Source organism: Solea senegalensis, linkage group LG10, assembly GCF_019176455.1.
Source record: "Solea senegalensis isolate Sse05_10M linkage group LG10, IFAPA_SoseM_1, whole genome shotgun sequence".
Classification (NCBI taxonomy): domain Eukaryota; kingdom Metazoa; phylum Chordata; class Actinopteri; order Pleuronectiformes; family Soleidae; genus Solea; species Solea senegalensis.
The window spans coordinates 18,074,940-18,101,732 of NC_058030.1; the positions used below are offsets into that span (position 1 = coordinate 18,074,940).

A 26,793-nucleotide genomic window follows, 5' to 3' on the forward strand; every position below is an offset into this window, starting at 1 on the left:
CCCCCTGTTGCCTCTTTCAAACAGCTCCCTTCATTTACAGCAGAACGCCGGCGCCACGTTGCATCATTGAACTGCCCTGGGTCTTTCTTGAGCTGCCTGAAGAATTGCTCTGGAGATGTATTAAAATTAAAAGCTTGTTTACAACACACTTGGAGCAATGATATTGACTCCCCCTCTGCCTGTACTATCTGAGATGGAGAGTTGTCAGATGCACGTATGGCCAGAGGAAAGGAGGAGGGGAGGAAAAAAGAAGGGAGAGAAAGAGTGTGTCTGAGAGTTAGACAACAGACTGGCCATTAGGCAAAGCCGTCTGTCACATAAAATCTCCCCTCTTCCCTGAATCCAAGTCCTGTCATCCAAGGCCTCAGTGTGAAGGACACCCAGACAGACGGCACAAAAATTTTGGGCCCGTAAAGTGTCACAACTCTCATTTTGCCTGATAAAAGTCTGCTATGCTTCATCCATCGCTCACTAGATTGTTCCTATTGCAAAACGTCTGCCACTCTGTGGAGTAAAGGACTTTCCTCTGGGTACTGCAATAAAAACCTTCTTATTACAGCACAGAAGGATCAACATCGATTATCTCACTACTACAAACCCAATTTTGCAAGGAAAATATATGCAAATTGTCCAGTGAAATAGAAAAAAACGACAAAACTTAACATGTAATTTGCGTTTTATTAATCTAAAGTGAAATTAGTCATTTTAAAAGCAACACGGTGAAATGTTAACACCGCAAACACGGTGAAATACGGCGACAGCTCCTCGGTGCTGCCTGTCCAATAAACTTTTATGTGTGCTAATGCATCCTGCAAAGCATCAGTTGTAAAAGGCTGCCAGGCCCCTATCAGACATTTCAACTTTAGGAAACTGGAAGCAATTTCGTAGTTTCAAAAATCAAGACACATCCCCCCCCGTACGCTTGGGATTTTATCTGTAACCACGGGTGAAGACATCATTTCTCATTAAGACATGCAAATGTGCCGGTGTACGTGGACACGGTGCTACAAGGTCAAAAAGCAGTGACGGTTAATGGTTTACAAAAATGACCAGTGGGCCAAAGGGACCCCCTCCCGTCGAGAAAAAGCTATTAATTTTTCACTCACATGCAACCTTTAACAGACCAGCGCTGGATTAAGGTGATTTTGTATAGTGCATGTTAAATCTCCCACCCATTAGTATCCCGAGGTAGTTAAATCCCAGCCATCTCCTCGTGCCTCTCTCACCAGCAGCTTTAAATCCACACGGTGATGAGGCCTGTCTTTAAGCAGCTGAATTAAACACACAAAGCCATGATGAGTGCCCTGCTGAGCCCTCACACACACACACATGTGTTGTTGTTGTTGTTGTTGTATCTGGCTGAGGAAAGAAGACATCCTCCAGTGCTGTATACACACTGGAGCCGCTCCTGTGGTGACAGTTAATACCTCGGGCCACAGGTCTGATAAGACACTGATTCATCGCCCCTTGGCTCAGCGTGTCACTATCATCCTCCCACATCTACGACATACTAAAACCAGACCTGCGATTTCAGGGGTGAAAACACTGTGATGCATGTGTGTGGACTTGCATTCCTTACCTCTTTAGGACCTTTTCTGGCATAAACACTGACTTTGTCAGGACCAGTAGTCGTCACGGAGGCCAAAATCTGGCCCTAAAGAGGCTGAACATTGTTTCTGAGGAACTGGTTAAGTTGAAGGCTAAGATTTGTATTGTGGTTAGGTTAAGGCATTAACTTGTTATAGTTAAAGGAATACTAGAATAGGGGTAGTATTTTTGAAAAATTGTGCTTCCCAACCTCAGTTTACCCTGAGTTGAGAAATATCTTCATTCTTTTCCAGGGACACTTGGTCCTGTTAGCGTAACTGTTAGCAAAGATGGCGGACACAGTTTACATTCTGGGAATGAGGTCCCGTCCCCCTACGAGTGGTCTAAAAAGTGCGGAATTAGCGTTGCGGTTTCAAGTCTCAGACCAAGGCTCGAACTGAGGTTAGGAACCACAATCTTTCAAAAATACTACCCCTATTCTAGTAATACAAAGCTAAATGCAAATGGGTGAAGTATTTCTTTAAGGATCTGGATAATGCTTCATGTGTGTCTGTGTGTCTGTGGTCGGGAGGAATACAGTAGTTGTATCGTCCTCTCGTTTGCAGACAGAAGTGAAAAGTGCAAAGACACCTTCCTTTCCGTTTGTGTCTCGCTATTAATTATCTTAGCCATGTGACTGTGTGCGAGTGTGTTGTTTATGTGAGTGTTTAGATTGAATAATTCATGTTTACACACAGTGTGACATCTTTTGAGAGCACTTTTACTTGTGGGTGCAGGGGCACGGCAAGCGTGACGGCACGTAAGGCCAAATCGCCACAGATCCGGTGTGACCACGTGCCTTTAGGATAAAACACAGACAGAGGAGGTGAGGGAGTTGCAAGAGTAGGGCAAGAATAGATTGTGATTACGTTTGTCGATATATGCGCTCACACTTTGCCTACTGCGTGTCAACACACCCACATTTTCCTCAGGTGTTGAGTTGAATTTTAATTTCTTCTCTCCTTCCTCTGAGGCCCATGGAAACCTTGCATCACAACTCTGTACAACAGCCATCAATTGTCTATAATATTTCATTCAAATCAACATTACTATTTGCAAAGCAGCTACTCAAAATCAATCAATCGATTTTTATTTTATGGCTATTTGAAGCTGAAAACCTTTCTATTTACTTTTATTAACTCTCATAGACCACTTGCAGTACTTTCACAGCCCACCAGGAGGACGTTGCCTTTATTCTGGGAATCACTGAACTGAGAAAAAGCACTCAGAAAGTGCAAACCTCTGATCAGTTTCACACAATGTCGATGCATTACTATACATACTATCTAGATCACCAACAACATCTGATAATTACCTCGAGTTCTACACTTCATCTCTAGAAAGGTTCGTCCAATTGAGGTGTACCACACCAGCTACTGGAGAAAGAGATGTGCACAGACGTTCATTGTCTGCAGAGGGTGAACTCCTTTGGCTTTTGTGATGCCATGAATTTTTGTCACCAGGTGCAACCATGATAATGCTGCAGAAGACTGTCACTTCACCATATGTGGTGTCCACTCGACTAGAAATGTCTCGACAACTACTACTTGGATTGCTATTTGTGGTTCAGAACTTTAACAGTACCTCATGTTGAATTGTCCTAACTTTGTTGACCTCCTGTGTTTTCCCCCTTGCAAAACATCCTTAAATAAAATGGTGGAGAGAATAACAACCAGAGGGCTAGCATTGTTTCTCTCCCTCACTAAAATTCATCAGTCATTTCCCTCTAAATAATTTTTGTCTTGCAAATAAATGAACGTGTGCTGCAACATCCACACACACTCAAACACATTGACAAAACACAAACACACTCCACAAAGTATCCATTTTCAGAGCGGGAAGTGAGCTGTAATTAACACATTTGGATTTATTATTTCTTAAACTAATTCCTTGCAGCCTATCTCTTCACAGAACACACAAACCGCAGAGGCCTCTGTGACAATGTGATTATAAGATGAGACAGCTTGTGAAATATGGCTGGGTAATCTAATAAGCAGGTGGAGAGAAAAAAAATTGTTTACAAGACAGGTTCGGAAAAAGGATTGCTGCACCTAGAAACGCCATATTCATAAATAATGAAGTAGATAATGACACATCAACACATTTTATTACGTGGCATGATGCTCCGACTCAATTTACTGTCACAGAGACAGCAAAGGAATGAACGACCTGTGGAAAAAAAACAAAACAAAAAAACAGGAACGCAAGCGCAGTTTGTCACACTAAGTGACTCGGTGTGTGATGTTTAACACTGGGCTGCATGCTAGATAGTACAAGGTTATCAGGAAGAGTATTTGGAGGAGATATCACAAAATAGGGACCTGGTGGACGTGGAGAAAATGGTCATAGGGAGACGGTTTAGTGAAGTTTACATCACAGACAGACCTATTGTTGCTGTTCTCTCCACTGGAGCCAACATAAATACTATTTGACATGCTCTCTTTACTTTATTGTGCATTTTCCTTCTGTTTCACCACTGTGCCCAGAAAGCTCACTCTAGTGTCCCCATTTTAACCCACTCCCACCCCTTTTTTTTTTTTTATACTTTCTCTTCAGCAGTCACCTCACATGTTCCACACTGCAGTGGAAATATATCTCTCTCTCTTCTACACCCCAAAGCTCTCCTCATGTCAGCCTGGTTACACCATATCTGTGTTCACATTCATTTTCAAAATTCACCACAACCTTTCATCAGTTTCTTGGTCTTTTTTTTTTTACCACCACTTTGTCTCTTTCATGTCTCTATAAATGTGGAAGCTTAAAATGATGTTAACACACAAAATGTACTTTTATTTAACTTGCACAACGTCCCTGTGGATAAGAGCATCAGTGAAATATGAATTGCAGAGGTTCTCAACCCATTACTTTACTGCCTCTCCTGCTTTTACACTGCAAAGGCAAAGTTCAACACATATGAATATTTTAAGAGACCTGTGGTGCTCCTCGCTAAATTGTTAAATCCCTCTTTTTCAATGACAGCTGAACACAAGTGACAATCGTTTCTATTCTCAAGGTAGATAAAAGCAGTCCAGTGCACGTGCGCACAAAAACACAAACATAGGCATGTGTAGACACCAAAACGTACAACAGAAATGCAACACAAAAGTGCACACATACCACAAAATCAGCAGCAGGCTGGCAAGCCAAGGTATGTGGGAGCTGGATGTATTTTACACACATGAATTAACAATCCATTATTCATAGGCTCTATGGGCTTCAAGCATCAACACAAACACAGCTGTAACCCAATTCTGCTGCACTACGGCCCTGAATGCATCACTGACACTTGCCACCGCCTCGCAGACAACACACACACACACACACAGCACTTGGCACAGCCCTCATATCTATCTACAGAGCGGATCGATACTGAAAGCACCCTTAAAGCTCTGTTTAAAGCTCTATAGACTGCATTTCTGACTCTTCCGAGTCTAAACTGTGGGAAACTCCGGCGCTAACCCGACAACTTCAAAATCCCGAGATTCAAACAAATGTTACACTTACAAATCCAACGGCAGTCGAAGCGAATGCCAAAAGAGGGGAGTTTGTGTTCAGAACCGGTGCGTGTTTTGACAGGTGGTTCACTCATGATTCTCAGATTTAGTTTTCCCAACTTGCTCTTTAAACCGTCACGTTTCAGTGAAAGGATGAGACGGAATCTATGAGGCACCAGCATCCATAAATAAAATAGATGGTGGAGCTAAGCTAACGATAAATCTCAATCGGAGGCATTTTTGTAGGTAAATTACCTCATTTGTATTCAGTAAAAGTTTCAGGAGAAACAAATAACCGCCATTAGTCATCACTAGTCCAGCCAACTGGACTGTAAACACGCTTGACTTATTTTTCTCTTTAACACCTCTGTCTGCACACCCCCCACCTTTCCAAGAAAACTATTTGATGTTAAAGTGATGCCAGTGGTGACAGTACGCATAAAATGCACATTGCAGCATAAAAAAACCTGGAGAAATGTTGTGAATGTGGCATGAATTATGCATGCTTTACAGTCCCTTATCATCTAAATGTATGTCTCTCTATTTGTCAGTTTGCTTTGTGTGCTTTGCATTAATGTGGGACCTCAGATCCATCCCGGTGGAATAGTGATGGCCAACGGACGGAAGAGACAAGACGACAGAGGCAGCGACGCTGAGAAAAACAAGAGGGAAGGGAGAAAGTCTGCAGCCTTTGCACATACGGAAGATTTATGTTCTGTCATTTTGCAGGACCATGCTCATCCAAACTCGAGTGCGCACTTCCTTCGGTCCTGAGCTATACGGTCACGGAGGGGGCAACGGTGACTCCGTGGTAGAGCAGGTTGTCTTGAAGGTTGTGGGTTTGAAGCATTATATAAATGCAAACCATTTACAGTATTTGATGAAATTGAAAGACCGACTTTCTTCTATGTTATAGTTATAATGTATTCACTAAATCGGGTGATACTTGTACTGTATTGAATATTTTTAATCATCTGTCAATGTTAATTTCCTGAACTGCCTTAGGAAAGTAATAACGCTTTTATGAACATGAATTTGAGAGAAGGACAGAGGGGGAGGAGAGTGCATCAATGAAAAGTTTCTTTGCAAAACTCATAAAAAGCCATTGGCTCTTACACATTGGAAAAAATATAGATGCATCTCGCTGAAACATTTTAAATTATTAAACAAGGGCATGATGACACACACACACATAAAAAGACAAAGAGTGACTCAAAGGCAGGAGGCCCTGTAACAGCCCCTTTTGTAGCAGGCCTTGTAAATTTTTAATTAGAGGAAATGCAACTCCCTCGCTCCCGGCCTTTATCTGAGGGGCTGTGTCCTGTGTCCTCTGACCACACTCCTCTGACACCTCCCTGCCTCACAGCTCTCATCTATTTGACCCATGGGTGATGAGCTCAGACAGACAGACTAAAGCAGGAGTGTCAAACTCATTTTTGTTCAGGGGCCACATACAGCACAACTTGGTCTCAAGGGGGCCGGACCAGTAAAAATAGCAAAATAATAGAATAATAACCTATGAACAACAAGAACCCCTTTGTTTTTTCTCCTTTGTTTTACATTTAATGAAGGATAATTTTACAAAACATGAAATTTCTTGAGAAATACAAGTGCAATTTCAACAATATCATGCCTAAATTTACTATTTACACAGCACACTGGATCTATAAAGGCACAGACATTTAGTCACGGGTATGTGGAGCATTTGACATTACGTTTATATTAGTGTGAAATTTTAACAAATTCATCCTGTGGGCCGGATTGGACCCTCTGGCGGGCCGGTTCTGGCCCCCGGGCCGTATGTTTGACACCCCTGGACTAAAGAGTGTCCCCATGCAGTAAGCTGAGTTTTCTTCACTGTCGGCAGCCGTTTCCTTTGTTTGGGTGTTCATGGGAAGGGATCCTTTGGCCCATGGTTCCCTTTCGTCAGAAAACATGTGATGACCAACGTTTATGGAGATAAAGATAAAGGGCAGGGTGTGTATACAACATTCACATAGTTCAAAACACATCTGCTGCATGGTTTGGACCATGAACGCCTCCTTCTGCCACAACCTACTGTCGTCCTGTATTAGAGCTGCATGTTTTTTAAATGACAACCATATACTGTATTTATACTACGCTATACATACCATAATTGTGTACAATGTATTTTTGAGATTATTTGATTTGTCCATCCTGGGAGAAGAATCCCACTTCTGTGAACCCTCACACCCCTCAACAGAGGGTATGGGGACTTGGATGTTGCATCATGTATTGATTTGTACGACCCTATGATTGGAAAATGTGGGCTATAATTTTAAAACTGATTGGATCCGATTGATTGACGAGCATGGGAAATGTCGCCAATGTGCAACAGTGTGTGGGTGTGTGCTGGTACAGCCATCTTTGTAAGGACCAATAAAGCCCATTGTTGGACAATTTGGAAGGTCCTCGTACTCTGTCACGCAATAAACGGGTTGTTTAACACCTGGTTTTGAATCAGGTTTAGGTTTAAGGCTGTTTAAAGTTATGCATTTAGTTGTGATGGTTAAGGTTAGGGAAGGCATGTATCTATCTGTCTTTACTAAGAATGCTGTACAAGAATGTGTGTGTGTGTGTGTGTAGGTGTGCACATCCATTTCCATGTGTCTGCATAGTGATTTATGGGCCCATAAACCAGTTTTCTTTAAGATGTAGTGGAATTATAGCCTCTATAGATATATGAGGAGGAGGTTCATTGATTACATACTAAAGTGCACATGCTGGAGTGAAAAAAAAGAGGAGAAAGTAGAAGAAGCTTTTCGATTGAAGTACAGCATGGATACCTGGCCTGAGCTGGCCTGAAACCAGTCTGAACCTGCCAGGTTGGACAGAGTTTGGAAACAACAGAAGGCCCATCTGGTTCGGGTCTGGCTTGGTTAGTTGTGCTCTGATGGACAACTATAGCCAGAGATTATGCTCTAATTTGAAATATGCTCTAGTATCTCAGCCATGGGGCCAGTGGGTTCACCAACATCTGCCGGGGGATAAGGTCCATGACCTTTCTGGGATTGGTGGATTTCAGAATTACTGGATGTCATGATTCTACAATCTGTAAGGTCTCACTGAACTGGACCAATAAGGGACAACCAAGCACCATCGAGTACTAAAAGGAACAATAAGTAATGATGAGGTTGTAAGGAAAAGCTGGTACTCACTGCTGCAAACCTGTGCAAACAGAGACAAGGACCAACACGTTAAGGAACCTACAGGAGTTACACAATGTATGGATCCAACCCCCTCCTGTGAAATAATGATAATGTGATTTAACAATCCCAGTTTTGATGCTCCTCTAAGTGTCTAATCTTCATTGTATCTCCCACATCTCGAGGAATAAAAAGTTATTTGGTTTCCTGATGGAAAGGACTGCAGAGATCTGCATTAGCTGACAAAAGTTCTTAAATAGAATCAATCCAGGAAATGCATTTCTACAAGAAACTCATATTTTACAAAATAATCGTTAAAAAAAAAGTTTATGAGCTGGCAGCAGGGTACTATATTCACAGCATCAGTCTCATCTCAACGTTTATGAGGATCAAAAGCATCCCACAAGATGAAAATTATTTTCTGAATCAGAGAGCTGAATATAATAAAGTGTTGGCTTCCCGAGCTGCCTCTGGTTCTCTGAGACCAAAGCAAATGTTCTATGAACAGAGCAATAAATCAGGTAAATTAATAGAATGACATTTTGAACAATTAGAAACTAAAGCATCAATCAAGTGTTACATCCAGTGGGCGTGCTGTTGTGGGTCCTACTGAAATTAATGATGCCTTCAGAGGCTACTATAAATAATTATATGACAAATAATAACAATAATTAAAAGAAAATCAACTCAAAACATTGAAATAGGGTTAGGTTTTTTTTTAATGAAGTACCTAACTTTAATGAACATTAAGAAAAGAAGAAGCTCGAGATGGAAAAGGAGAAATTGGGAAAATCGTTCTTTCTCTGAAATCAGGATTGACAGCAGACACAGCATGTCTTCCAACTGATTCGTATAAAAGACATTTCCAAAGATCACTTCTATCACTAACTTGCTTGTACAGTGATCAGTGTTGGGAATGTTACTTTAAAAAAGTAATTAGTTATAGTTACTGAGTTTTGTGTAGTTTTCACAAGTCAGTTGAAATGAGTAGAACATACAGATGTTTGTACATAACTTTCTATATTTATTTCACGTCGACAGACAGCAAGATGTTTATCCTGCACTTCAAGTATTATCTTTGTAAGAAAAGTAAACAGTTACACCATATAAAGTGCATTTAACTCTAGCAAATTCAATCAAACTCTCTCAACCTGAGACAACAAAAGTAAACTTTTAAACAACAAAAAAGTATGTTCAGCTCTGTAGTCTTATTCTTAATTAAATAAATCAAACTCTCAATAATCTGTGTTTTTGGCAACTAACTTCATTAAATTAGAAATGCATACAACGGAGTTTTTGCTCCGGGACAAAATGTACGCATTACATGTACGTTCTTGCCTTTGATCACAATGAACTTGAAGAAGTGATTTTATCGCCACTTTGAAAATGCCGTCCAGTAACGTTAACGGCGCTGTAACGACGGGAAAAAAGAACCGTTTAAAAGAACAGCGTTATTTTTTTAAACGCCGTTATTTATTCCAAACACTGACGGTGATGATGTGATTTCATACATGTCACATAATATAACTGCACAAATTCTGGCTGTGCTGCAGTTAAACAAAATATTTGGCAATACTTATAAATAAATATCAGTAACAACATATTCTTTTGATTGCATATCATTTAAATTAAAGACGCGATCTGCAGTAATCAAACAATTATGAAACTGCTATAGAAATTATAGAAACTATAGAAATGAAGTAGTGGAATGACGATGGATGTCAATTCTAATATCTCTAATGTATTAAAGGAGCCATGTTTTTATGTGAATGGAGAGCATATTATTTATATCTTGGTCTAAATGAATGTAGGCCATCGCTCTGCTCAATGTCTTTGCCTGTATGAAAAAAAAAACGTGTAGTGAAAAGACTATGGGGACAGAAGTAAAGAATCTTCTTAGCAGCCAGCTGTGTGTTTTTCTGGGCCATATGTACATACAGTGAAGATGTGAGTGATGAATGAGGTTGGGGGGGGGTGAGGGCGGGGGTGGGATAGAGGGCAAAGTGTAATTAAATGTGCAAGACTTTCCATTGGGCTTCAGTGTGATTACGTAACGTAATGTATTTGCTGCCTCTATTATTCTTGCTCCGTAAAGCTGTCACATGTTGCAAAGCATTCCCCCACCCCTTTGGTTACTGTGTAAACCAAAGCTACTGGAATCAAATAAGATATCAAATTTGGCTGCATCCCAGTTATTTTTGGCTGCATTACTTCTATCACTTATTTATGCACATGTCTGTGTTTCAACCATGCTACCCAATGGTCCATGCTTTTTGATACAGTGGGCCCAGAAGTTTCCCGGAAGAGTTCAAGTTCTTATTGCTTCCATCCTGTCTTTAAATAATGAATTTCTCCAAATAAAAGCAGCTTTCAAGAAAGAACAGAGAGGCATGGATCTACCACAAATAAATATTCTTTAAAATACATAATAAAAGAAAATTGTGTCATTGTGTGTTTAACTGTAGTGATCAGGACACTGCTTTTATTTAGGGAAAAATAAAAAAAAAATCACAATTTTCTTGCAAGGTTAAAGTAATGAGATTATAAATTGCCTGAGTAAAATGATGATTTACAAAGCAACCTTCAAATCATTTGGTGGGTGATAGTCACATCTCGTGACTTTTATTTCCAGCTACTGCGTGTCGCCTGTGATTGATATGAGACAGCAATACTTCTTCTGAATGCATACGCTCAAATGTGCCCGTGAGTAAACTGTTTACACAACACCGCACCTGTGTGTCTATTGACTCAACTATTTGATTTTGACTGACATTGCAGCCGCTTCCAAAAATACACTGCTTTAATCAGTTAGGCGACACCAAAGCTGACAATTACCCACATTTCTTCCACTAATGAACACAGATATCGGTCTGTCTTTGTGTCTGTCCTTTGATTTACTCCATATTCGCTCCTCTGATCCTCTTCAAACATGGCGGGTCCGTATTTGAAGACCCCTCCTCGGGAAAGAATTAAGACCCACCTGTAACCCTAGTGCTCCCTCATTTATTTTAAACCAATAACACAGAATTCTGTGTCGACCCCAGTGAGCACATTTCTGACACGACCGTTAGTTAGCACATAAATATTTTAGCGATGATGTTACCCGCTTACTGACAAGTGGACTTTGCCTCTACGGGGGAACTACTTGTCTACTAAAACAAATCTTCCAAAGCCACAAGTTAAAAGTCAAGTCCTCTCCATGCAACTCTTCTTCCCACACCCACTCTATTGCCGTCTTAACATTCATTTCTCTCCTACGTACTATATGCCTCAGAGGACATTAAAACGCCGCTGCAACAATAATCCCTTTATCACATCCCTCTTTTGTGTGTTAATGTGTGTACAGTCAGTCAGAGACATTCTCCTTTCCTGTAATTATCAGTTGCTATAGTGACAATTGATGTGCCGTGGCCATGTGAGATCACTGAGCACTCAGACTGCAAAATGTCAAAGTAAATGGACTGTGTATTGAGGCTGCCAGGAAGAAATGTCCAGAAATGCAAAGCTCCAGTGTGTAAGACTTTTCCACTATAATGTTTGAGCACAGCACTGCTCGGCTCGACTGTTTTTGCTTTCCGTTAGTGATAGTACCTTTTTTTAGCACCTGCTCTGGCGAGATTCCAAGCGAGCTGAGCCAACACTAAAACAACGCCGAACAATGCCAAACTGTAGAACAGTTAAAAAGACTGAAAACATGCGTTAGTCTCTAACATTTAGCGAGGAAACTGCTAAAATCTCAATATTCAGTCTGGTGGATTTAGCGACAGCACTGCCGAAAGCCGGCGATCGTGAGCCACATCACAACCCCTTCTGCCGTTTTTTCGTTCATGTCAGATGGCGTCTGCGCTTCATTAAAAAAAACCTGTTTTTATCATCACTAGTTTATTTGTGTCGCGTGTAAAAGGACGTCACGGTTGACGAACCCGCCCACATTGAGTGGTGCGATGGAAAAGGACGTACTTTATATGAAACCGAGTCGAGTTGAGTCGTGACAAACGACTGATAGTGAGACTGCAGACTGTAACAAATGCGAGACTCTGCTCACTCAACCCTAGTCCAATCATGTCAAGGAACTGAGGTGGTCTTCATCATTTTTGCTGAAAGCTTCTGCTTCAAAACATTAAATGCACACACGCACACACAAAATGCGAAAGTCAAAGCCTGGTTGCGATGATGGTGTGGGGGAGGAAGGAAATGTGGAATTTGCAATGCATCACATTAGAGGCAGGACGGTGCAATCACTGGACTGTGGGGGAGTAAAGTGAGATTTACATTCATGTTAAGAGACTTGAGGAGAGGCCTGGGATTGTATTGATGAGGAAGTGCGGGAAAGATGCGCGCGGTTGCAGGATTGTGGTCCTGTGGGGATGCTCCGTCTATGGCAGCGATACGGGTCTCAGACAGCAGATTAGTGTTTCTGCTCCATAATCAATTTTCTGTCTGGATCCAACTACACATAAAACCTAAAAGGCCACTCCTTACTGGATCTGCACTCTTTGTCTGCTCAACCTTCAAACGGCAATATCTTAAACATCTCAATAAAACAGGCTCATCACTATATTTCTACTAAACTTCTCTAAAGTCTTGTCTTAGAATATTTATCTTCAAAATATCTAATTGTTAATGGATTTTGCATCCACTGTGTTTTAGCTTAGGCTGATAGACTCAGTGTGTGTGTGTGTGAGAAAGAGAGTGTGTGTGCAGATGTATAGGTTAACCTTGGCCAAGGACAAACCATTAGCGTCATCCAACCCTGGGGTCCAAGCTAGCCGCCATCTGCTCCAGACCTTAGGGGTCATATTACTGGTTGACCAATCAATAATATAGTACATGTCGAGTGTTGGCTGTGAACATGACTTTCTTTTCTTATTAAAAGTAAAGCCTTCCACAGAGGAAATTGGGTACATTTCCCCTCAGCGAGCGAGCAGCGTTACAATAAAAATAGTACAAAGTGAAATCCAAATTTCAATTTCTGTCCCGAGAAAACAAACACAGTGTCAGTCAAAGGTGCATTATGGGCAACATCAGACTATTTGACTATTTTTCTATTCAGATTTCACTTTGGATAAAGACTCGGAGGAAAATCTGGTTCCTCTCTGTGTGTGTATGTGCTGAAGGTGGTGGTGTGTGTGTGTGTGTGTGTAAGTATGTGCCTTTTAGATGAAAGCCCAGAGAGACAGCTAAAAGGAAAGCCAGAGACAGCAGGTGGTGCTAGGTGCGCTTTTGCTGTGGCTCAAAGAGGCAGCGAGGTTTTTGGTGTCAACAGATCAATACCTGTGAGACGGGAAAAGGACTATTCATTTCAGACTGTCTGACACAGACACATATAAAGGTGAAGGATGTAGTCGGAGCAAAAAAAAAGAAATAAAAGAAAAAGAAAGGAAGACACAAATAAACTGCAACAGCCGATGAAAAATATTTCTTCAGACCGGGTTTCTCAGGCTTGGTTGAAGATGTGTTACTAGGCCTTCATTTTGGTAAAAAAAAAGAAGAAGATCAAATAAAACAAAAACCAACAAAAATAAAAATGTTAAAAATCTTTTACTATCAGTTAAAACTAGCACAAGGAACAATGCACGCTTCGTAGTTCAAGCTGCCTTGCGATATGTGTACCACACTTGGTGATATTGTAATGACATGATATCTTGCACCACTTGAAATAGCATCCCAATATTTTTGGGCTATGTTCCGATATATAAAACATATACTGTACATCTGAATGAACATACATATACATATACATATATATACAGTATGTATATATATATATATATATATATATATATATATATATACATATAAATATATATATATAAATATAAATATATATGTATACATACATACACATATATATACATATATATGTTGCTATAAACCTCCAAACACAGGACAGTGACAATACATTGTAAATACCATAATGCACTCTAAATTAAGAGAAATAACTATTCTGAAAAATATAAAAAAAATGTGTATACAAGTTGTTTATCTTCTGTATTTCTTTGGCTTTTTAATTTAGGGTTATACGTATACATATATTATTATTAATAATAAAATAATATTAACAATAATAATAATAATAAGGATATTTACATATTTAGGAAATAATTAAATTGAATATAAATATGCTTGAATTTTTCTCACATAACTGTATATACACTAGATCCTGTATCTTTTTAACCAATTTTTTATTTAATCAGAATCAGAATCAGAATCAGAAGAGCTTTATTGCCAAGTACGATTTGCACATACAAGGAATTTGTTCTGGTGTCATTGGCGCATAACAAGCATACAAAATAAACAAATATATATATATATATATATATATATATATATATATATACATATATATATATATATATATATATATATATATATATATATATATATATATATATATATATATATATATATATATATATATTTGGCACCATGCCTTAATATCAGTACTGCAGAATCAAGAAAAGACACTACATATGATATAACAAAATCTTGTCTCACGTCATGATCTTGATATAATATTGGCCATTCCAAGCCCCACTAACAAATACAATCGGATATCAGAGGGTGAGGCTTGACAAGCAACAGCTTGTCTTAACATGAATGCGTGCATGCATACATACATACATACATACACTAAGCACACATTTACACGCACTCACTCACGCACACACACACACACACACACACCTTCGACCTGTCAGCAACTGTCCACAGCCTTCTTACAGGACCAGGCAGATTGTCACTTCCTCTGATTCCAGCAGGCGCACACACACAGACCAGGGACACTAATTGCCTTGCTGGGGCACCGACGTGACTCGAATTTGACTTGCTCGGTTTTGAAGGCAAGGGACGGCTGAAGTGCACGCCGGTGACTCTGTGTCTGAGGTGAGTTTAGAAGTTCTCTGCGAGGAAAAGGTGTCAGTATGAAGACATGGAGTGTGTGTTGTTTCCTCAAAATGAATACTCGTCAGTGGCATGATTGCCGATGGCACAAGGACCTGAGCAAGGAGGCTATGAAGTGTCCTTCAGCGTGGCTGCGGAGCTTCCGGTGCGAGGCTGCACATGCCAGGAATGCCATCATCACCGTCGGCTGCAAAAGCTCTCACATGTCGCACACCTCTAAATATTTGCAACTACAGTATTTGCGCACTATGGGTCAAAATGATGGTGGCGGAGATTTGTGTTTACGAGCAGCTGAATGGATCACAGAGACGATCAGATGGTTCTGGGTTCTTGAGAATTGAGTAATCCACAAATCAACCCAAGAAGGAACTCTCATGTTAGGCGTGTTTCCACTAACAAAACATGAATTGCCTCGGCACGGCATGTTTATCTAGCTTTTCCATTTTAGCACCTGCTCCGGTGAGGTTCCAGACTGCCGTGCACTGATTGGTCAGAGTGCACAAGAAAGAAGCCCGACCGTGCCAAACTGTAGATCAGTTAAAAAGACTTAACAATCCGGAAAATGTGGGTTAATTGCCAACATTTAGCAAGGAAATGTCTAAAATCTCCATAATTAACAGAGGAGTCTGGTGTATTTAGCGACAGCACTGCTGGAAGCCTGCGACCGCGAGCGACGAACCACATCGGACCCCCTGCCGCTGTAATTCAGTTCAGTGACTGTGTCAGACGGAGTCTGTGCTCCGGTCGTGGAGGAAGTACTGAATAAATCTTTTTAAATAACTGATTCTAATGATTGGGTTACACTGAAAACAACTGCTTTACAAGTCATCAGTCACGGCAGTTTCATGCAGCTGTGCTGTGATGACCCCTCCCACGTTGAAGAGGTACTGTAATGGCAAACCAACCAAACCGTGTAAAGTCGAGCCGAGGCGGTACTTTATAGCAGAAAAAAGCCAATAGAGATTTTCTCAATCCATCACAGTAAAAGAGGAATGTTACTGCTTTATTTGAGCTTATTAGATGCCTAACGTATATAAGGTGTTACAGTGATTCATTCTATGTATTTCAATGTAAACTCCATACATTGCCAGGGATCAGCACACTTGACTCCCTGTTGTCGGAGACTAGTTTCTTTGTTGCAGTGCAGAGAATGACCCTGAAACAACTCACCATCTGCACCACAGCGCCTTGTGCGAGTTCAAAACAAAGCTTTAGAAGCTGCTAGTTTCCCTGCAAGGGTAAGTAAATGTAAAGAACAGTGGCTTACCTTGGCCTGGCTTCAGTGCCGCGCTGAAACAAGGAGACAGAGGGGGAGAAGGGGAGAGGGAGGGAGAGAGAGAGAATAAAACATATTTATATATTTGCACAGGTGTTGCCGATAACAAATGGAAGGTAAACAACCTCATATACAACTCGGTCCACAGCTGGTGGTTTCTAAACCTGACCAATTAATTTTCAGTTTCATCCACACTTCTGCTCATGTAAATTCATGAGCTTTTTAAAGGAGCAGCTTGAGGAATGAGCTGCAAACATTATTCATGGGCTGGCTTCTTCCTCGTTTTTATTTAATTTTAATTTTTTATTATTTAATTTTGACTCGGACGTGAACATTATATTTCAGTGTCAGAACGATGGATGCGATTTGTTGACTTCCAATATGTGAAACGCAGGCAAACTGAAAGCCAAAGGATTATTTGTGCACGGGATGCAGTGTTATTTATTTATTTTTTATTATCACATTTCAATTTCAGTTCATTCCGAAGTCAATTCCTGAGGTGAGGTAATTATATAATTTCACAAGGCTTACTTATTTAAATGATAGCCATTCGAATTTAGCCATATGATAAATGGACTTCCCTGTCAACCAGTCCGTGCACTTCACTGTGTGCATGCCTCATTCACACCGATACACACATGCCTGCACACATACACACAGTTCACACAGTGACGATGCAGCATCAGAAGCAGTTAGGGGATCTGCTCAAGGACATTTTCTGACACACTATGAAAGAGCTGGAGACTGAACCAAGGAGAAGTAGACACAGGACTGCTCTGCTCAGCATTTCACATGCCAGTTTCACGGCTCGGGTATCCTGTAAGCATATGGGAAATGCTTGACATTGCTAAAGTCAAAACTCCACTTAAGCCACTCATGATCTTAGTTGCTCCGTTTGCCTCTTTTATTAGCTTCAAAATTCTGCCGTGCACTAATTGCACTGTGGAACTGTGCAAACTGTGTACCAAAATGACCAGTGCTAAAAAGGCTAATGCAGATTAACTCGCACCGTCTTGAAGGCAGTGACTCCTGAGCAGCAACAGCAGATGACAGGAGAGAAGATGAGTGGAAGCTCTGGAGCATTGAATGGCTGTCTGCATCACTTTAAATTTAATTAGCTTCAGATATGGCCAAATATGTGGTTTCAAATATTGGAGCGCAGTCAGATTTTTCTTGGTTTACTATGTCAAATACCTCAGCTGACTCAAATAAAAATCAATTTGGGGAATCAGGATGCAAAACCAAAAAGAAAAACTATTGACTGGATTCCTCTCCACAAAGCACACATTTCTTGATTGGTTAACCAGCACAGAAAATGTCAATTCAATGTTTAAATTGTACTAAAGTGAAAAAAAGGTATATTTTAGGGGGAGATGCATATTCAAAACTGAATAATGAGTTAAAATTATTTAACTCATTATTTATTATTATTTATTTATCAATGATTATTAATTATGATTGAACTTCAAAGCAAACTTGCGGTTATTACGGTCATTTCACTGACGGCACGGGATCAGCGCCTTTGTCCCCCCCCTTAATATACTTGGAGCGGTGGAGAAATGGAGCAGCTCATTTTATCCAAAAAAAACCTTAAGACTGTCCTTTCAGGTGATAAAAACACTGCTGAGGGACATAGTTTCCATTTTGTTGGCCTGTTTTTGCAGATTGGGAGACAAATACTCCGAAAAATATGCTTTATACTGCTCAAATTTCTAAATTAAAATGCAAAATTTCTTTATTCATGTACAACTGCAGTGTTTTTTATCTAAATAAAAAAAGTATTTTCTTGACTTTAAACTGTCTCTTTTAATATTAGCAGTAAATTGTATATAACTGCCAGATATTGAAAGTTCAAAGTGTTTTGGAAAAATAGGCAAAAGCTTTACACTTACTTACAGAACATTTGTTGGTCCTTTTATGGGTACAATAAGCAAACAAAGGCCAGACAGACATTTTGTCATAAAAAAATATAAACAATATAAAAAATATAAAATATAAAAAAATATAAATATAAAAATAAAAAATATAAACAGCCATCAGCTTCTTTTAAAGAAGCTGATGGCTGTTTGTTCCAAGTGCAATTACCAGTTTGCAAAAGTAAATAGAAAAATCAAACCTTGAGGGGAAAATAACAGATACAAATTTTCCTACGATATGCATGGCTTTGGGCAGTTCACACAGAAATGTGGTCTTTCAACACTGAGAACATGTAGATTAGGCTTGGTCTTAATATTTACAATAAACCCAACTTCATCAGCAATGACTTGGGGGGAACCAACCTTTGCAAAGAAACTACATTTACATTTCTTTAGCTCAACCATATTTCAAATGTAAACACAGCGATGGAAACAGGAAAAAGTCTGGGGGTTTTCTTAGAGCATGAGGGGATTGTAACTGGCTCAAGCGATGAATTTTAAATAATTGATCAACTTTTATCAACTTTATATTATATTAGCTTATTCCAAACATACTCAAATACAAACATTTGAAATGCGTGAAGAAAATATACAGGCTTTGATGTTATAAATCAACCTTGAAGCAATTTCTCTAGACCTGGATCAAGAGTCAGGGTTAGGTCACGGGCTCTTTCCGTGCCTGACTTACGAGCCATCTTGGCATAGTTTTCTAACGCCGGGGGGGTTTTACGGCTTTAACAGCATTGAACATCCGCCTCCACTTTTCATAACATGATCACAGGCTGAAGGCATACATGTGAAAATGTGGTCAGATGCAATTACACAGTGGAGTCGCTCATGTAAACACAAACCGGCTGGCACATATACACAGCCATGCCCACACCAGCATACTGTTGATATTCTAGATGTCTCTACAATCAGGGAGATTTAATGGTTTACAATATCTACTGTGGGTTAGGGTTACATACTGTAATAATATATTAATAATTACTCACAATGCACCAAATTACTACATCAACCTTTTGGCAAATGAGGTGACGCTAATAAAGACTTAAAAATGCTTAAATATATGATGTATGAATATAAGATATGCTTAAAAATATCTTCTTAGGAGTTAAAATTACATTTAAAACTATACTTCTTAACCCTTAGAACCACAACCTAGGCAATCTGATGAAAAACATATATATTTTCACCAACTATATAAAGAAAACTGGGCAAAAACTACTTGGCTAACACGTGGCTCGTTTTTATGAACAAAAAAGAAAAGAAAAATGCTCTATTTTCTGACTTCTGCACAATAATTGCTACTTTATATTACTACTAAAAATGCGATATAAAATTAATTATAATCTTGACTACACATATGAAGTCTGAAGTCATTTTAAAGCCTGAGTGTGTGACCTATGAACACATAAGGAGTTGTGTGTTATTCCCACAGCAATTTACTACCTGCGGCAAGGGTTAAAGACTTTAAAGGTCCAGTGTGTAACATTTAGGGAGGTTCAATAGCAGAAAATGAACCCACAAGTATCTTTGTGAAAGTGTGTAATTTATAATGAAATAAATAAGAAATCTGGTGATTTTGGCAGCCTTAAAAGGAGAAGATTGTTTTAACCTACAACACCTATACCCACTGTTTTCCCTTTGAATGTGTATTCAGAATCTATTCTCTCTGAATCGGTCTGAAAAGTGCTGAATGGTACAAATGTCTCTGTGCTTACACCAGTCAGACTGTGTCCTGCCAACAAGTGACAGTGTATTAATTACTGTACAACGATAAGTAAATGTTCAAGTAAACGCATAGAGTGCATACCTACTGGCACTTTTTTAATGAAAACATGGAGATAATAAATGGACCAAGACAAAGTCTATTAATATATTATTCCTCTGGTAGTTGTTGATTACTCAATTTACAAAAAGCTTTTTTCTCCCCCTTTGATGACCCCATTTATTGTGTATGTGTGTGTGTGTGTGTGCGCGCGCATCTCCAACTCTACAACTGTTTTACCCTGTCTACATTAAGAGTAAGACAGGAGATTATTAAGACAGTCTTTGGTGTTTTGTTTGTTTGATAATCATAAAAACTAACTTTGGGGAGTTTCATGCAGGTGAGAAAAACTTTACATCATATTTTCTGTATTTTAAGCTGCAGTTGTACTTGCTTACTGAAGCTGCTAGTCTTTCTATTCTTGTTAGAAAAAACATAGGAATCAAGGTTTTTCTTCATAGTGCCTGTGGCTATGACTGTAGCTCTCCAACAACAGGAGGACAGTATACTGTGAAGAGAGCGACACAAAAAACCAACAACATACATGGTCATTATATTGAACTATAAATATAATTTAAGTCTCAGTTCAGCTGTCGTAATCAAATAATTGCAGTGTCTTTCGATTTGGATGTTGCACTTGGTCATATTTGTCTATTTTGATTATTTGGCAATTAACTGCACAGTTCTTTTCAGTAGTATCACAGACATGGAGTCGCCTTTATAGTTCAAAGTAACCGCAGGAAAGAGCCAAGTGAAGGATTGTGGTTCAATTTGCCATTTTTAGAAACAGGCAGACAGTGACATAGTGAGTGAACAAGTAGGAGGATTAATGTCTGAGTCAGTGTTTCCTCCGGATCCAGGAGGATTCACGCTGTACAACAAATATAGCTGCTGGTGTTGGTGAGTTAACACGAACTTGATGCATCTCCTCCTCTCAACAACTGTTTTGGTATTACCCTCATAATTTATTCACGTCAGATCCCACTGTCTCTCACAACTCGCCCCAACTCCACAAACACACAACTCTCTTTGAGTTATACACACATAAACGAAAGATATACACTCGCCAAATGCATGAATTGCTGCATAAGCCCCCACTTTACACCCACACACATTTCTCCTGTGGCCATATGTCTCCAAATAACACTGACTGTGGCTTAATATGGCAATTCAGTACTCAGGCCAATAATAACCGACTCGTGAAAAACAAACAGGGTAACCATTGGCATTCAATTAGGGCCTTAATGAACCTGGCCCCCAACGGAATCATTTCTCAGCTTGAGTAGCAGGCTCTTGCACCATTACTGCAGCCTCCCTCACACTGCACAGCGCCGCCAGGGAACACTCAGGCCCTACTTTCTCAACTGTGGGGACTAAAATACAATACGCAAAGGGATATTTTAATTTGGGGGCGATGAGCAGTAAAAGGCTCCCTCTCGCTCGTGTTCAAATGAGAGATGGGGGGAGTGAAATGCTGCAGACTCTGAAGTCATCTAAGTGCATTAAGAAGGCTCGCACTTGGAGACGTGCTTTAAGTATATGCAAATGCACAGATTGTAAACTGTAACTGCTCACATGGTGTGGTGTAAACAGTGCTTTGGAATGAGGGCCTAACTTTGACTAAAGGGCTGGTACATTAAAAAAAGAAAGGAAGAGTGAACACAGCTGCTGCATTTATAGCCCGAGGACAAACATAGACGCAGATTCATTCTTTAAACATCCACGTAAACATGAATGTCTTCACCCACCCATGTCCGGCACCCCTTAATCAGTTTGTGAGCGCTCCAACTGTACGAGTGGTAGGGGTGCTGAAACTAATCGTTCGTACGATGCATCGCGATGCGGACACGGGCGATTATGCATCGATGGCAGTGGCGCACCATAACCGATTACAGCCGCGCCACAATGCAATCGCAGCCATGTACACCCACATAGAAAGGCATAATGAGTTGGACTCATGCCTCATCAGCAGCCCAGGATTTATTTGCATCCAAGTACCTAATAATATAAGTGAACGTTGGAAGAGAAAACTGCATTTTTCCACTTCTCTAAATATTGCTTCTCCGAGTAAATACAGCCAGCCTCTCCTTTCATGTAGAACAAAACTATATATCGTGGCAGCTGCTTACCATATTTATTTTGCTATATTGACTATGCTGCAGGTGCCACACAGTCATTAGGAAGATAATTCTGACGGTGGAATCGTGCCTGGCTGATCCCAGGCTGCTGAAGCATCTTTAAGCAAAGCAACAAGCCTTGTTAAGCAGGAAGTTTTCTTTCCAGTCCACGACCACACAAAGACAGGTTGAGATGCCACAGCTGATTAGCCCCTGCAATGATTTATCGACAATAACCATTTATAGCATCCCCCGCCGAAGTCTATGCAAATTTTTAAAAAAAAAGCTTTGTGCTGGTTGGACAACTCTAATTGTTTATTGTCAAGAGCAATAGGGCCTGTTTTTAAAAGGCTCCCAGCAGTTCAAAGCTTTGGCACTCGCGCTTTTGTGTGTTCGAAGTTTACATTCATTAATTATTGAGCCATCTTGCTTGTCTTTTCAGATACAAGCAGACCTTGTGAGGAGTTATAATGTTGTCAGTCTTGCTCAGTCAGAGCCGCAGAATCTGGACAATATGCAAACAGCTTTTAAATCTCAATGAAAATCTGACAAAACTTAGTTTACACTATTCACTCAGGTGGATCAAAGGTCATTTGTCAGAGAAACATTAGCAGATACAGAGACTTGCTTAATAATTACACTGTAGGTCCCATCAAATTCTTGATGTTTGTTTTAAATCAGGGGTGTCCAAACTATTTTTAAATAAGATTTCCGGGGGCAATTTTATAAAAATGTTATTTTGATTGTCACAATTATCATTTTTAAATATTAATGTAACCGAATCTAAGCTGTGCAGAAGTGGAAATATTAAAAAAAAATATATATATATATTTCTTTGCATATCTGGAATCAAATAACATAATATGAGATGAGTGCATATAGCTGTCCATCACAGGTGGGTTTCAAACCCGGGACTCAAATCCTTAGCAGCTGAGCTAACAAAGGTCGATTTTGACCATAAATAATACATTATAAAACCGAAGCTGCGGGCCGTACAACATCTCACAGAGGGACATGACTGGCCCGTGGGCCGGACTTTGGACACGCCTTCTTTAAATAATGCATAAAAACTACATCATCAAGAAAATGTCCGCTTTATTCAAAATTAATAGGTGTTATGAAATGGGTGTAAATGTGAGAAAAACTGTCCAAAATGTTCATCTATCATACACATATTTTCTCTTGTGACCCTCACCTACCACTTTACTGTTAAGTGAGTGGAACTCAAAGTGCTGACGTCTTCTCACCTTGTACTTCTGGGACGGTCCAGGTACCGCAAGAGCCGCCGCTATCACAGCAGGACTCGCCGACTCCGCCTCGGCTTTTTCAAGCAGACACAGCTGGTCCGTGATGTTAACCAGCTCCTTCTGCAGCCTCTCCGTCTCCACAGAGATCTCTGCGATCTTCTCCGCGGCGCTCGCCGTCAGGAACGCCTCCTTGAGGTCCACCAGGTGAAGGGTCCTCTTCTGCTCCAGGAGCACTAGCTTGCGTAGTTCATCAAACTGCTCGGTAACATAGTCCTCCAGCTCATCTGTGGTCATCTAAGGGGTGTGAAGGAGACAGGGGGGTAAATGCATGAACTGGTTGAACTGCTTTCAAAATGAAATACCTCAGAAAGGGTATTGAAATTAACTAATATAAAACGGCAAAAGAAAACTCAAAAATGAGCACGTAAAAAAAGAGAGAAAAGTGCTTGAGTATAAATTAAAAATATTGCGACAAAATAAAAAGATGAACGTAGAATGATCACAGTACAGGTGGCAGACAGAAACAAACTTTGTTTACTTTGAAAACAGCCGATTGATTGCTTGAGAATGTTCAATACATGAGGGTTAGTGTCAGATTAGGTGGAATTATTTCTAATGTTGGCAAAAATGGAATTGCTTTTTGAGTGAGCAAATCACCTAAAAAGTATGACTTGTTGTTTTCAAAACAACACAATCAAGAGCAAGCCATTAGGTTTTTAAAGGACGAGGTAAACATTTACTTACTACTAAGACAACTAAAGGCTAACATAGATTATCCTACAGGCTTGGAAGGAAAGAGTGAGGTGAGAGATATTCAGCTGCAACTTCCCCAAAAGATATTACTACACACTCTATCTTCAACTCCATGCGTCCTATATATAGATAGAGAGCTTCTAGCACAGCAGGCCATCTGTTTGGCTTTCAAGGAACTTGAACCGCGCACTGAGACTCCTTTTTAAATCCTACGCCCGTTCCCCACTGAGGCTCTCCTTAGATAGGACTCATTAGAAGAAAACACAACAAACCTGACTCTCATCCATTCAATCCTTCCCACTACAAAATGACCATGATATTTGTTTTAAAAACATTGTATACTCAGTTTAATCAATAAACATCAGTTGCTGGCTCTTTCTTCTTCCCTTCATCAGAACTTTACTTTCTGCCTTTCCATCTATTTTATCTCATTTCCCCTCAGCCTTCCTCTGTCGAGTGGGGCAGGGAATCATCAGTCTTCACTGATGTTGGCAGAGCCAAGGCCCCTGAAGCCCAAGGTTTTATTGCGTACTTGCCATTTCTGCGCAAGCAATCAGATTCCCCAAATAGCCCATTAAACCGAGCGCAAGACGAAGCGTTTTTAATTGACTTTGAGCCGGGAAAAACACGCACATTGTTAATTCTGAAACCGACAGTCAGAGTTAGTTAACAACTAATTGAAAAGAGTAATTTTTCCTTTTTGCCTCACCAATATCAACGCCGCGAAAACCCTTGTTTGCGACAAGGGGAAAAATAAACCACAACTGGTTTGCATTACCAACATGTTCCATTTAGGCGACGTGCATTTGTGAATATAAAAGACAGGAGCGAACAGAGTGGCACTTTCCAAATTCATCTTTTATGCAACTCTGAATGAATGAGGTCCTTATGCTTTATTTTACAGAACAATGGAACAAAGTGCTCAAATAAAATGAACCCACAGTAAATTATGACACAGGCTGATTAAACCTTTTAGAAGACTCATCATTTTAAATGTGAGCAGTGAGCACTTACAAAACACATTAAAATATGACACAGTATTTATTACTTCATTTTGTGCAGTCACTGGAAATTAATGCTTAGGCTGTTGCTCATGTTCATGCTCCAGCTCCAACTCAGGTGACATCAGGACCGCCCAAAGTCTTTTAGGCTCTGAACAGAATTAGATTTTGGGGTTCTGACCACCACAGTACTGTCAATAACATCACCAATTTTCAACGGTTGACCATTCACGCGGCTTCAGTAAATACACCACATCCGTCCTGCCCTATCGAGGTGATTAAGGCCACATTTTTGTGCATGCATCTGCAACTCCAGAGGACTGCTCCAATCTGCATGATGTAAATGTGGAGGGCAAATGAATTGCTAAACATGGGTCCATGCACATTTTGGAGTAGCTAAAGATAAGCGCAATTTTTACTTGCAAATAAGAAGGTGAATTCATGGTTATTAGCATTCTTTGGATTAGCAGCATAAATCATAACAACAATGCAAAACGCAAGAACAATAGCTGGGAGGACACAATCATAAAATGTATCATCTTAAGCTCCTCATGTGTCATTATTCTGGCGCGTTTTATCACCACATCGCCCAGCCTCCAGGATTCCTGCAGAGCCCCCTCTGCCCTCTCGTGTGCACATGGCCTCAGCGGCAGATGGGAGCCGTGATCCTGGATCAGTGCTCTTTGTGTTTGTTGAGCAGGAGCCCTCTGCCCTTGGACCTTTTACTCAGTGACAGAGTTTCCCTGAGAATTTGTTCTGCTAGCAAGGAGGGAGCATTCATGCGTGCTAATCTTCATTTGCATTGCTGCGAGCTGAGGCCACGGAATGAGGCCTTGGGAGAGGTAGCGGCATGCGACTTACAAGGACACGGTTGGAGTGAGGACACGGGGTGGGGGTGAGAGAGAGAGAGAGAGAGAGAGAGAGAGAGAGAGAGAGAGAGAGAGAGAGAGAGAGAGAGAGAGATTTAGGACAGCAATTTCAGAAAGCAAACAGGTAGAAAGCCTCCTGAATCACAATTTGGCTCCTGTAATCTGACATGCTTTGTAATATTACATTAGAACTGTTGTCTGACATATTCATTAACATGCAAGCAAAACATTTAAGAAGCTTGTGCATGCAATAGAATCTGCCGTCACAATTATACTGAAGATGTGAAATGTGTGGCAAAAGGAGAATAAAACCAGAGGTGAGACCTCAAACTAGAACTATGTAAAGCATGACATAGTATTAGGGGTTGGTGCAATATATCGTCACCCTAAAGTAAACAGTCCCTGCCAGTTTCACTCGCCAGGCGTCACTACTTGGGCGAAAGTTACCGGGTAGAAGAAGAGGGATTTTTTTTTGCCCCATACAAGTTCAATACATCGACTTGATGCATTGGGTTCTCTATGATGTGAATAAATGAAGAAATCCTGCACTTTTAATTGTTTCGCAGTTTTGTTTTCTTTAGTTAGACAGATATCGCGATGTATCGTGATATTACTGGTATTGTGGACTATGCATTTGTATCACATCGCGAGGCACCCTGTGATCCTCTATGTCGTACTAACACTTTAAGTAG

The 26,793-nt window shown here is 40.2% G+C and overlaps 1 protein-coding gene across 1 annotated transcript in view; it reads right to left on the reverse strand.

Annotated features, from left to right (window-relative positions):
- trim44 (tripartite motif containing 44) overlaps window positions 1-26,793 on the reverse strand; it is a 50,730-nt gene that overhangs the window by 12,430 nt on the left and 11,507 nt on the right. The window contains exons 4-5 of the mRNA XM_044035890.1: window positions 23,479-23,772; window positions 16,419-16,441 (exon numbers count right to left, since the gene is read on the reverse strand). Of these exons, the coding sequence (XP_043891825.1) occupies window positions 16,419-16,441; window positions 23,479-23,772 (317 nt within the window). The remainder of the gene's footprint in view (window positions 1-16,418; window positions 16,442-23,478; window positions 23,773-26,793) is intronic.